Source organism: Geosmithia morbida, assembly GCF_012550715.1.
Source record: "Geosmithia morbida isolate 1262 chromosome Unknown scaffold_6, whole genome shotgun sequence".
Lineage (NCBI taxonomy): Eukaryota > Fungi > Ascomycota > Sordariomycetes > Hypocreales > Bionectriaceae > Geosmithia > Geosmithia morbida.
In genome coordinates, this window is record NW_023336193.1 from 679,507 (window position 1) to 692,368 (window position 12,862).

Below are 12,862 nucleotides of genomic sequence, written 5' to 3' on the forward strand. Positions count from 1 at the left end.
CCGTGACGCGAAAATTCTTCCTTGTATAGCTATAAATCATGAAAACGCCTCGTTGAGGGGGGAGGGGGGTATTTGACTAAAAACAAAAACAGAAAAAAAAACCAAAAAGAATATGGGAAAACAAGGGAAAACAAGGGAGGGAGGAGGTGATGAAAAAAATTTTAGAAGAGATGTAGAGTAAAGAATGGGGGAATGAAGAAAAAACAGAGAGAGAGAAGCATCGCTCATTTATCATCGCACGGTCTAGCACGCAACCTATCCCTCCAACTGACCGAGCTGCGATGATGCGACCGCACGGCCGGCCGTCTGACGAGGACATCGAGCGGCACTCCCCTACGCAGCGCATCGAGGGCCCCCTGAGCGACCTGGACATCCTCAAAGAGGGGGGCGACGTCGCCGAAGAAGCGGTCCCACCGACCCGCTATGCCTCGCTTCTGGGCGTCGGCGGCGATGGCCTCGCCCAGGGCCTTCATGACGTAGCGGCCGGCGACGACCTCTTCGACGAGGGCCTCCCTCTCGTCGGGAGGCAGGTCGTGCGTGGCGCGCTGGCCCTGGGCTATGCGCGCCCTCCGTATGAGCGCCGTGGGCGACTTGGTGGACGACCGCTCGACCTGCTTGGCCAGCCCCTTGAGGGTGTAGCCCAGCGGCCCCAGCACGGCGGCCACGTTCTTGACCATCAGGCCCATGAAGCCCATGCCGGCGCCCTTGGTGAAGCCGACCAGGCCGTCATCCCGCGCGCCCCGGTAGGGCAGGACCACCAGTCCGGAGAAGGCGTCGTAGACGCCGTACACAAACTCCTTCCCGGCGGCCTCGAGGCCAGACTGGATGCCCGTTATGCGCACGGGCCGACGCACCGTGTCGTCCCCGTACAGGCGGGGCGCGTTGTGGAAGCCCTGCGCCAGCGCGACGGACAGGTCGACCGGCGCCATGGCCAGGGCTGATGCCGTCTTCCCCACGCCAAGGGTCACGTCGCCTATGAATTCGCCGTGTATGTCCCACGTGGGGACGAGAGTTATGTCTTCTCCTACTTCTCCCGCTCCCGCTCCCGTTCCCGCTCCCGCTCCTGCTGCGGTGGTCGTCGTGGTGGCGGTGACGGCTGTGCTCCCGGCGCTGCTGGCGGTGGTCGTGCTATTCCTGACGTGGCCGGCGACGGTGGCGGGGTCGTCCGTCGTGGTGGCGATGGTGCTGCCGCTCAGGCGCTTCCGTCTCTTCTCCGCCAGCCGCCGCTTGTACTTCTTGGACGACTTGGCCAGCTTCAGGGGTGCGACGAGGCCGACGGTGCGGGCCGTGTGGCCCAGCGACCCCGCCACGGCGGTGAACGGACCGCCCGGGCCGGCAAAGTCGTTCCACTCGGTGTGCCGGAGGAGACGCAGCTTCCTCCAGGACGTGACGCCCGTGTCGACGAGGATGTCGGCGGCCAGGGGGCTGAGCTTGACGTCGGTGCCCCTGACCTGCCACGCGGCGACCTGGTCCTTGAGGATGGAGCAGCGCATCGACGGGGCCGGGCCGGCCAGGTTGAGGTGGCGGTGGAAGGAGAGGACGGCGTTGGTGGCGCCGTCGCCCTCGAGGGCGATGTCCTCGGCTATCTTGGCGGCGGCGTCGCGGGCCTCCCGGGTGAGACAGTAGGCGATGCCGTCGGCGAGCTTGTCGGCCGTCAGGCTCCGGTGGTGGACCGGCTCGGGTCCGACCTTGGCGTTGCTGACCATGTTGCCCCAGAAGTGCTGGTCGCCGAAGAAGGGCACCACCATGGTCGGGCGTCCGGTCTTGAGGGCGATGGCCGTGGTGCCGGCGCCGCCGTGGATGACGCAGGCGTCGACGCGGGGGAAGAGCCAGTCGTGCGGGGAGTTGCCCAGCATCAGCACGTCGCCGGGGGTGCCGCCGTCGCCGCCGAAGCCGCCCCAGCCCCTGGAGACGAGGGCGCGCACGCCGGCCTTGCGGACGGCCTCGAAGATCATGTCGGTGAACTTGTCGGCGTCGTCGACGACGATGGAGCCGAAGCCGATGTAGACGATGGGCTTGGACCGGTCGGCCAGGAAGGCCTCGAGCTCGGCAGGCGGCCTGTAGGTGGAGGCGAGGTCGAGGTAGACGAAGCCGGATATGTCGATGTTGTCGCCCCAGTCGCGGGGCTTCGGCACCAGGCCGGGCGACCAGAGGTAGGTGAAGGGCACGCGGAGGCGGTAGGTGGTGCCCGGGGCCCACAGGGTCGAGACGGGGTCGAGGGCGAGGGTCTTGACGCGGAAGTCGTTGATGAGGTCGCCGAGCCCCTGCCAGACCATCATCTCGACCATGGGGTAGGATATGAAGTTTGTGTAGCCCGGGTCGACGTTGGAACGCTTGATGCTAGCCAGCGGATGGGGGAAGGCCTGGGTGGGGCTGTAGGGGAAGGTGAACATGAGGTGCAGCGGGATGCCCAGCGCCTCGGCGCAGTGGACGTGGGCGAAGCTGGGGGGGTTGGCGATGATGGCGTCGGCCACGAACGGCTCCTTGGCCCCCAGCATCTTGAGGTTCTGCGCGTCGGCCTCGTCGTCGGTGGCCTGGACGCAGGCCCGCCAGAAGCCCTGGAACATGGCGGCCATGGCGGCGCGGCGCTTGCCGATGTCGCCGGCCCGCACCGTCTCCAGCGTCGGTATCATGCCCGGGTTCTTGACCATGAAGGCCATCAGCTCTGACGGGTCGCCGCCGACGGAGAAGAACTCGAGCCCGGAGTCGCGCTCGACGTAGTCCCGGAACGTCGGATGGGTCGCTATGCGCACCCGGTGGCCGTAGTCCTCCTTGAGCATCTTGCCGATCTTCAGGAACGGCTGCACGTCGCCCCGCGACCCGATGACCATGATGACGATATTGAGGCGCGGCAGCGGGTCCAGGTCCTCCATCTTGAAGCCGGACTCGGCCGGCGTAGACTGTAGCTGCTGCTGCTGCTGCTGCTGCTGCTGCTGCTGCCTCGTCTTCTTCCCTGGCCCGCCGCAGACCGCCGGCGGCGACAGCGGCGGCTTCATCCTGCTGACTGCGGCCCCGAGCGCCTTGGCGATGTAGCCGGTCCCGCGGGTCTCGTCGACGGTGATGCGCAGCCGGCCGTCCTTCTTGATCCTGCCCTTGGTCTGGTAGTTTTCGTTGCCGACCAGGAACCGCCTGTACCGGTCGTCGGTGTCGACCACGTCGAGAAGGGAGTTCTTGGGGGGTAGCTGGGGGGCCACGTCACGGTCCGTATCCGCCTCGGGTTCGCGTTCAGGTCTGCCGCCGCTTCCGCTTCCGCTTCCGCCTCCGCCTCCGCCTCCACTGCCAGGCCTGGATCTTGCCCTGACCTTCTTCCTCCTCCTCATCTTCTCGGCCCTAGCATCTTCCTGCTGCGCCTTGGCCACCCCGTCGGCCGGGGGGACGGTATCGTGATCGTCATCCGACGAGTCGCTGGACACGTACCCGCCGCGAGATCTAGGCGGCGACCACAGTGCCCTGTCGAGGTATGGCTTCGCTCCCGCAGCGCCGCTCTCCTCCAGCGACGGCCGGATGTCGCCGAGGCCACCGCTCAGATGAGTGTTGGCCCGTCTACGGTTGCGGCCATGCGGGGCGCGAGGCGAGGGCCACCGCCTCTCGGATCCGGTCGTGGCCGAGTGGATCCGATTCAGCGTCGATACCGGAGGGGCTCGCCGTCCACCAGAGGCAGTGTATGCCTTGGTAAGCGGGTGCAGAGTTTCACGGTGATTCGTATCTTGTTGTCGCTGCTGCTGCTGCTGCTGTCGTTGTTGTTGTTGTCGTCGTCGTAGTTGTTTCTGATCCTGGGGTTGGTCGGGATATTCGACATCCTCTAATGTCTCTGTATCCGAAACATTCCCATCATCGCTGCCGGTGCGGCCGTTGACGTTACCGTGCAGGCCGATGATGGAGGGTTGAGGCTGAGACTGCATTTCCATGTGTGTGGGAGTCGAGGTACGTCACTCTTATGACGCGCACACCGAGAGGGTAAAGTACCGAAGCAGTTGGGGTGGCGGGGGGAGTTGACGCTTTTGATAAACCAAGTCACCACATGATGGGGAGCGGAGAGGAGAAGAAAAAAAATTTAGAATGAGAGAGGGTATAGAGAGAGTAGAATACGGATGATGGGATCTCCTGTGAAAGAAATGAGGAGAGGGAAGAAGAGAAGAAGGAGAAGAAAAAATGGGTGCGAGTCCTCACGTTCTGGATCCTCGGAGACTCTGTAACGGTCCTACGGAAGCGGACATTTTGACATCATTCATTTCTCTCTCACACTTCGGGCAACGACGGAGCACACAGAGGGCATGACTACCGGGGGAAGGGGGGGGTCGTTGTATGATAACTTCTATCCCTAACCGTCTTGGCTTGCCCCAAGACATGATTGGGCCACCTCGATGCAGATCACAGATCGGCATGACCAGCTCTAGAGAGAATAGAGAGGAAGGGGGTGAGGAAAGAAGACAGAGAGGCGGGGGGGGGGATTATCTGAAAGGAAAAAGACTATAGAATAGATAATAATAACAAAACACTCCGACCGTTCCGGAGGCGGCGACTAGCTCCGATGGCTCCGCTGTACATGCTACGAATAATCGATAAATAGGTAACTCTATATTATGTCGGCTATCTGACTCAGCCTGTCCGTCCCGGAGTCTTCTCGTTCCCTCTGGAATTCCTTCCTCTAGGGTTGGATTTTGGATTTAGTCTTGTATTCGTGAGTCACATGGACCTGACGACTCTTCAATATCCCTGCCCACGTGCACACCCTTGCCACCTGATGCTAGCGGTGATGCACTCGCCGTACAGTTGGCCGCTATTACTCGTGAGGGAGCATCCGACCGCTTATTCACTGCGTACTATCATAATCGCTCGTATCGTGATGCTGAGCGGTAGCAGGTGCTCGATAGAGTCGGTGGCCTCGGCCTTTGCGTGACACCGAATCCAGACCGTTTGCCTGTTGCCTAACTCTGAGAGACGGGGGGAGGAGGGGGGGGGTGACGGAACAGACATATCCAGTCTATCTCTCTTGTCTGATCTGATCATCTACGAGTGACGATACTACGTAGTCAGTCCATCATACATATACGTGTACACGAGTACGGAGTAGTCGTGGTCATATGACTCCATAGATGATGTGCATTTCACGTGGCGAGAAACCGTCACCGAGACGGCGGCGAGACCATCCATCTCACTCTGCTGAAGTGGATTCGTGATGATGGCGTATATATATCCCGGTTACCATTAATATAGCTTCCTGGTGGTGAGAGTAAAAGAGATATCTGAACAAGGTAGAAGATGAGAATAGAGAGATAAAGGGATAAAAATAAAAAGTCTTCTCCGTGGAAGAAGAAAGAAGAAGGAGGAAATTGTCGGCACTTGGAATGTCCATGGGGGGGGGGGATTTTTAATATTAATAAAATAAGAAAGAGAGGGCCCAGTACTCCCTCACTACTCGTACAAGGCTACCCATCACTGCAACGGTACCCTGCCCAGAGTGTCCGCCAAGATTCCTAGCTGCATCTTGGCGTCGGCCGTCGATCCCGGATCCCCCGCCGTGATCTGACCCTTGTCCAGCGCCTCGGTCAACCGGTTGGCCGCCCGACCCAGAGGCTCGACGTACCTGTGCTCTACCGTCGTCGCCAGCCCCTGGGGGACCACGTCCCTCAACGGCGACGTCGCCTGCTGCGCTCCGCCAAACAGGTACAGGGCAAAGTTGGCCACCTGCAGCAGGAGCGGGGATGCCTGCGTCCAGTAGTCCCACACGGCCTGGCTGTCGGCGTCGTCGAGGTGCTTGAGATCCGGGAAGACGGTGTACTGCAGCCTGTCGAAGCATTCCGGCCCGGCGAACAGGGCGCGCGTCGTCCCCTCGCCCCTGCCCTCGCCCCCGCCCTCGCCCCTGCCCCCGCCGCTGCCCCGCCCTCCTGACGCGGCCGCCATGATCTCCTCCTTCAGCCAGGATACGGCGCACGCCTGGAGCGCCGAGAACATGCAGTTCTCCATCAGGTCCTCCAGTATGGCCAGCCTGTCGCCCTCGTCCGGGTCGGCGTGCAGCACCGACCCGGCCATGAACGTGGCCGCGTTGCGCACGCGGATGTTGCTGTGGAAGACGGACACGAGCGTCAGCAGGTGCAGGTACGACATGATGTCGACCTCGTCGTTGTCCGCCACCGCGGACGACGACCGGGGCACCGTCCCCCGGTGGCTGTCGAGCCACACGGCCATGACGATCAGTGCCTCAAACGTGCCCGGGTTGCTGGCGATGGCCGCCTGCGGGTCCTCGTCGCCCACCAGGCTGCGCAGCAGCAGGTGCAGCTCGGGGAACACGTCTACGTCGACGTTGGCGTGGTGCGCGTCGAACACGTCTGACGAGAACATCCAGTAGGCTGCTAGGCACGTGAACCCTCCCGTCGAGAGCTTGATCACCGCCTCGGCATCCGTCGCCTCCCCTTCCTCCGGATCGTCGGCCGCGAGCGGTTCCGTCACGGGCTCCGGGGCCGTGAAGATGTCGTGCACTTCTTGCTTAGACAGCTTGGTAAGACCTAGATCACTTGCGACCGACTATTCACTCTCTCCCTCTCCTTGTCAGCGTCGTACACATACACACGCACATACACACACACACACACTCTCTCTCTCTCTCTCTCTCTCTCTCTCTCCAGGAAATTTCACTCACCACCAGCTGCCCCACCAGAGCGTCCATCGCCTGCAGCGACTCGACCTCGTTGTACGCCTGCATCATGGTCGGACGTCGAGGCACGATCCTCTCCGGGACGGTGTACTCCAGCAGCCTCGATGCCCACTCCAGACTGTTCGAGTTGACATAGGCCTCGATGATGCACGTGACGAAGGACTGCAGCAGCCGTCTGACCAGGTCCTCCTCCTCGGGGGCGTAGGGCTGCCCTTCCGTCTTGTCCGCCTCCGGGTCGGGGGCCGTCTGCGTCGGGTCCGTGGCCTGGAAGGGCGTGTCGAGGCGCGTGCTCGACTGGCGCGTGGGCAGGGCCGGCCTCCTCTGGCCCGAGAGCGAACGCACCAGGTCGACTATGGCGGCCGTGGCGGCCGAGCTGGTCGCGTCGTAGGCCCGGAGGACGGTGTCGAGCGTCGTGTGCAGGAACCGCGAGGGCTTCTTGACCTGCAGTCTCCCGTGCAGGATCTTGAGCATGCCCACCAGCGCGACGAACTTGTCGTTGGCGCCGGCGCTGCCGAGCAGCTTCCGTCTTGCCGCTTCCGTCTCCGTCTCCACCTCTGCCTCTGCTTCCTCCTCCTGCTTCCTAGACGCCTCTGCTGCCGCCGTCTTGTCCATGACCTCGAGAACCTTGAGGATCACCTCGCGCGGGTTCCCCAGCCTGGCAATCTTCTCCAGGCACACGGAGCTACCCGGCACGGGCACGAGCATGTCCACCAGGTCCCATCCGATATCGTTGGTCAGCTCCGCGCTGTCCAGGATCTCGCCGAGGGCGGGCAGGATCTCCGGACTCAGCGACTTCTCGATGATGGTCAAGTAGGTGAATCCATCTGTCGCGGGGGGGCGTGAGTCGCGGAGACGCTGGATGATGTCGCCTGTGGTTGTCGTGTCCGCCATCTTCTCTCTTTCTATCTATCCTTTCACTCTCTTCCTTCTTCTTTATTCTCTCTTTCTTTTTTCTCTCTTCTGCCTCTTCCTTTTCCTGCCGCGTATATTATCGACCACTTAGAGAGAGTGTGAGAGTGAGAGTGTGTTTGGGATTGAGAGAGAGAGAGAAACAGAGGTGATGGGACAGCAGACAGCTGTGAGAGAGTATGAAAGTATGAAAGATGAAGAAGGAAAAAAGAGGGACAGGAGACGACAGAATGGTGAGAGTGAGCCGTCGGCCCCTCCAGAAGCCCCCCCCAAACGTCATCCCCCACTCCCCGCTGCGCCCCGCCCGCTAAGCTAAGCTGCCTCCCTTGACCGTGTCCTGAAGCTGTTAAGAATTCAGCCTCAATCGTTAGTAAATTCCTAACAATGCAGACCTGCCCCTTACCGCTGTCACAGCACACACACACACACTCTCTCTCTCTCTCTCTCTCTCTCCTCTCCAACTAGAGCAGCAGCCGCTCTGAAACTGCCTAGGCAGCAGGGGGGCTTGAGCTTGAGGATGAAGGAGGGGGGAGGGGGGGGGAGCGACACCATCACCGAGGCCAGGCTTTCGTGCCCAATGCAGAAGGACCACCGACGATTCAATCCAGGCCGATCGTCAGGGAGGGCAGGGTGACTTTATTCGTACAGTCTTGACTCGTCGGGTCAGCGGCGGAGGCATGGCATGGCACAGCCTCAGTTACATTTTAGAGGCCGCCAATCCTTGCTCTCTATAGAGGTAGCCCTCTTGAATCGCTCTCTCAGCCGCTCTCTCGATACCCCATATACTGAACAATTATTATTATACAATAACTTCATATCATACATGCTAGACTTTTTTTTTTACAACCATCATCTGTGCACAGAGGAGAAGAGAGAAGGGAGAAAGAAGAGAAGAGAAGATGGGGGGGAAAGGAAGAAGAAAAAACACCGCCGACCATGAAAATGCATCCCAGAACAACGACAACAACAACAACAACAACAACAACAACAAAAACAACCCACCCCTGAAGAGAGAGAGATACAACTCATACCGCCGTATATCAGAGAAAACCAAATGAAATATAGAGAAAGCCTGAGGTGTAGGGGAAGAGGACAGAGAGACAGGCAAGGTGACATCACATCCTCCAACTTGTAGCCCTCGCCCCTTTACCACCCTTGCTCGTCCACTGCCACTTCTTGGAATCGTACGCCCTGTGCTGCCGATTCATAGCCTCCGACACGGAGATGGGTTCATCCATAGGCACGAGCTGCGGGTGAGCCCTGTAGGGGAGGACCGACTTTCTTCTCGAGCCCGTCGTCGGCAGCGCCACCTTCTTGGCCGCCGTCGTGGACGGCGCCGTCGCCGTGCGCATGTCCCTCAGCAGGTCGCGGAGCTCGTCGTCTGTGCCGACGATCTGCGCTCGCCGGAAGAAGGCGCTCTCGTCCGCGCTGTCGCGGATCGTCTGCATGACGGGCACGCGGGGCCTGTACTCTATGCTCTCCGTGCGGGGCGCGTACCTGGCATCCGGGACTGTATCCGGGTCCAGACGGGCGAGCGATCCCTTGTCGAGGAGGGCCGTCATGTCCATGGTCTCGCCGGGCGGGATGGGCGTCCTGTTGCTGGGCGTGAGGCACTCCATGTCCACCTCCTTGCGGAGCACGCGGTCAAAGTCGACGGCCGAGAAGTAGGCGCATGACTGGGGCAGGTCGTCGATGCCCACCTGCTGCGCAAACATGGCCCGGGTCCACACGTTGGCCACCTGGAGTGCCATGGCGGCGCGGTACTTGTCCTCGTCCTTGACCAGGTACCGGATCTCGTCGTGCACCGTGATGGCCACCCGGGCGTCAATGTTGAACCGACGCGTCAGGTAGTCCATGCCCACGATGAGCAGGTGCAGGTAGTCGACGCCCGACGACTGGATGGCCCAGTTGATGCGGGACGTCAGGTACCCGCCCTTGCTGACGAAGCGGCCCATGAGAGCCTCGGTGATGCCAGCCCCGAGAACGGGTGTGCGCGGCCTCTCCTGCTCGGCAAACTCCTCGAGCTTGTTGAAGACGAACGACTCGGTGCCGCCGCGCCAGAACGGCCGCTTGTGGATCGCCCGCCGGTTCGTCCTGGTGCCTTTGGTGTTGGCGTACAGCCGCGACGCCGTCTGCATCGTCTCCTTCTCCGACAGGCCCGGGTTGAACTGCCTCAGCAGCGTCGCCGCAAACTTGAGCCCCGCCCCGTAGATGCGTCCGTAGTTGAACACCTTGGCGTCGCTGCGCGTGATGCCCAGGATCGACGCAGTCCGCGAGTGCAGGTCCGTTCCGGCGGACTTGGTGCCCTCCAGCGTCATGAACCCCACCGCGTTGCCGCCGTGGATCTTGAAGGTCGCGTCCCCGACTAAGCTGGCAATCCATAGCTCTTCCGAGTCCACGTCTGCCCCGACAAATGTGTAGCCTTTGGGCGCCTGGACCATGGCCTTGAGCTCGGAGCCGACACGGTTCTTCTTGGCGTTGCTCGCCGTGAGCCACGTGTTCTCCACCGCTCTCCGCGTGATCGTGCCCATGGGAATCACCTGCGGCAGGATGAAGCCGTTTCTATCGGCTTCCTCGGACGCCTCGGCCTTCTTCTTCCCAACCCCAACCCCCTTCTCGCCGGTACCCGGCAGGTCCTCGTTGTATACCACCATCTGCGACATGATGCGATCCCGGGCACTGATCCAGTAGGAACACGACGCATTCATCTCCAGGGCCTCCTTGGCGTAGGGATACTCCGACGTGAGTATTCCGCTCTCGAAGTAGCCGAGGTAGCCCTTGGCCATGGGATTCACGCACCGAGCAGACGGGCCATCCTTGTGGGGTAGCTTGAAGTAGGCGTGAGCCCAGTCGGCACGCAGAGCGGGCTCCGACTCGTCAAACTCGCACCGCATCATCTGCTTGGCTGTGTATGTGCCGGACTCTGCTCGAGGTACCCGGAACGTCCAGCCATACTTGTCTGACCAGAATAAGGGGTGGCCGTCCCAAGCCAGCTTGAGGAGGAGCGGGGCTATCCTGGTGCGTACAGTGATGTTGATGGGGGCATCGTTCTTGGGGAAGAGGTCTTTATACCACCGCGGCATGCCGGGCTTCTTCTGTCGAGCGGCGGGACGGGGCGGGTCATTCTTGCGCTTTCCCTTGACCATTTTGACCTCCTGGCCCGACCAGTCGAGCTGCTGCAGCCACGGGTCATTGCCCCAGATGTCTTCCCGGTCCTTGATCTCGATGGCCTTGTCGGCCAGCTTCACCAGGCGGTCCTGGACGCCATCGGAGAGCTTGTGGTAGGTAGCTTCGGCGTTGGAGATGTACGCTTCCCAAGACCTGTTGACCGGCAGGATGACGGATGAGAGGTGGCGGAGGGCGGCGAAGCTGACGGGGTGAGGGCAGACTTCGAGGAAGTTGGGGAAGACGATCTGGTAGACACGGTGGGTGACGGCGACATCGGCAGCACAGTAGTCCATGAGCTCATCGAGCTTACCGAGGACTCCGTCGCGGTCCAGCTCGCCAAACTCGTCGCGCACAGCCTTGTCGATCGATACGTTGAGGTGGAACTTGGCCACGTCACGAAGAGAGTTAACTGAACTCCTCTCGACCCACAGCTCCTCCTCGTCGTGAGCGCCGCTCGGGCTGCTCAGGAGTTCGGCGAGTCCATGATCCTCGGTCTGACGGGCAACACGCTCTCGCAGTTCGCGGTTCTTCTTGTGGCGCATCCAGGTTGGTCGCTGTTGGGAACACATTCCGTTGACGGCAACGTGAAGCGACATGGTATCCAGAAAGGCGTTCCTCGACTGCTTGATGTCGTACTCCTCGAGGATGCGGGCCCTGTCGAAGCCGACGTTGTGGCCGACGATGATGCGATCCTTGGTAGGGTCCCCTAGGGGCACGAGATGCTTGTCATCGCTAGACTCTTTGAGGAGCCAGGGAGACAGCCACGCGTACCATGCCGTGGGACTCGAAGCGCAGGCCATGACGGCAAACGGGCTCTCCTTCCACATGACTTCGGTGTCGAAGCACAGCATGTTCTCGCCAGGCGCGTCGACCTGCTCGGTGCGGCCGTCGGGGTAGTATTTGGTCCACCCGCTGCGGCGCACCCACTTGCGAGGCTTCGGGGGTGCACTGGCCCTGGCAAAATCCTTTGCAAAGCCCAGAAACGGTTCCGCGCAGTCGGATCCCAGCTTGAAAAAGTGTTCGTCGAGGGTGCGGCCCTGGAGCTGCGGTAGATCGAAGGCGATGGGGTCGGATTTGTCGGTGTTCTTGCCGAGGAGGTCGTGCCGTCGCAGATGATCCTTTGACAGCTCGACGAGCTCCTCGGGAGGGGGTTTGCAGCCGTCGGGGAAGACTTGGTCAAAGACGTGGGCGCTAAGCTGCTGGATGCCAATTTCGTTGTATCGTGCCTTGGTCGGAACTGGAGAGCAGTACGACTGGGTGTCAGCAAGGTTGAAGAAGAAAAGAGCGTTGAAAGAGATGTCGGTGAAGCTCACGTGCTAGACTTCTACCTGGCCTCGAGTTCGCGACATCTGCCAGCCATCGAATATGGGCGCGTAAGGCGTGACGACGATGGGCATGGTGGCGGGCGAGCCGCACGAAGCTGGACGTGGTACCTCGTTGAAGGTGGCCAGCGGCAGGGCGGAACATGTTCTGTTTGTAGTTATCGATGTGACATTTCGCTATGCGCAGTTGGTTGGATGTGATGCCGCGAGAGGTTCGCAGATCAAGCAATTTTTTTCTTCTTTTTTCAAAGGGCCCGGTCAGTCAGGAAGGGAGGGGCCTGCACGAGCCTGTCGCGGGTGCCCAGTGTTACGAGTAAATCGATTGACGAGATGATGACGGGGGGGGGGGGGGTGAAAGGAGTTCCGATGTAACGGGTGGGGTAGTTCTCCCTAAGATGCAGGCAGTCTTGCGAGTCAGTGTGCGATCATGGTATACATGATTACTAAGTACCTTTACTACGATGGACTCAGCGTGAAGTACATGATTTGTATGTCTCTATCTGGCATCACCTCAACACGTACAATGGATCTGAGCTGCCTTATTCACCCCGTACTCGTACTATTATAGTGTTAATAACACGCTACGAAGAGGTGTTCTAATACCTGATATTGGATAAAATCTATTGTGAGTGCTAGGTCTAGACAGAATTCCATCATCAGGTATTACAGCACGTGATGATCAGAGTCCAGTGGTCATCACTGCTTACTAACTAAACACCAGATGCTGCTATCCCGGATAGATGACGGCAGCATCCGGACTACAGCGGCATGGCATGTATTATGGTCATCTCGGGAATAACATAAAATT

At 60.5% G+C, this 12,862-nt stretch overlaps 4 protein-coding genes across 4 annotated transcripts; all 4 read right to left on the bottom strand.

The window, feature by feature from the left end:
* Nucleotides 1-224: 224 nt before the first annotated feature.
* GMORB2_6682 (Glycosyltransferase family 28 N-terminal domain) lies at nt 225-3,320 on the bottom strand (the record flags this gene model as incomplete). The annotated part of the gene is made up of 1 exon (XM_035468652.1): nt 225-3,320. One exon carries the CDS (start codon nt 3,318-3,320, stop codon nt 225-227), a length of 3,096 nt encoding a protein of 1,031 aa, XP_035321786.1.
* A 223-nt stretch (nt 3,321-3,543) lies between these two features.
* GMORB2_6683 (uncharacterized protein) lies at nt 3,544-4,217 on the bottom strand (the record flags this gene model as incomplete). The annotated part of the gene is made up of 2 exons (XM_035468653.1): nt 3,544-3,640; nt 4,171-4,217. 2 exons carry the CDS (start codon nt 4,215-4,217, stop codon nt 3,544-3,546), a joined length of 144 nt encoding a protein of 47 aa, XP_035321787.1.
* A 1,219-nt stretch (nt 4,218-5,436) lies between these two features.
* Nucleotides 5,437-7,546, bottom strand: GMORB2_6684 (uncharacterized protein; the record flags this gene model as incomplete). Its single annotated transcript, XM_035468654.1, has 2 exons — nt 5,437-6,453; nt 6,656-7,546. 2 exons carry the CDS (start codon nt 7,544-7,546, stop codon nt 5,437-5,439), a joined length of 1,908 nt encoding a protein of 635 aa, XP_035321788.1.
* Nucleotides 7,547-8,679: 1,133 nt separating this feature from the next.
* Nucleotides 8,680-12,199, bottom strand: GMORB2_6685 (DNA polymerase gamma 1; the record flags this gene model as incomplete). Its single annotated transcript, XM_035468655.1, has 2 exons — nt 8,680-11,969; nt 12,046-12,199. 2 exons carry the CDS (start codon nt 12,197-12,199, stop codon nt 8,680-8,682), a joined length of 3,444 nt encoding a protein of 1,147 aa, XP_035321789.1.
* Nucleotides 12,200-12,862: the final 663 nt, after the last annotated feature.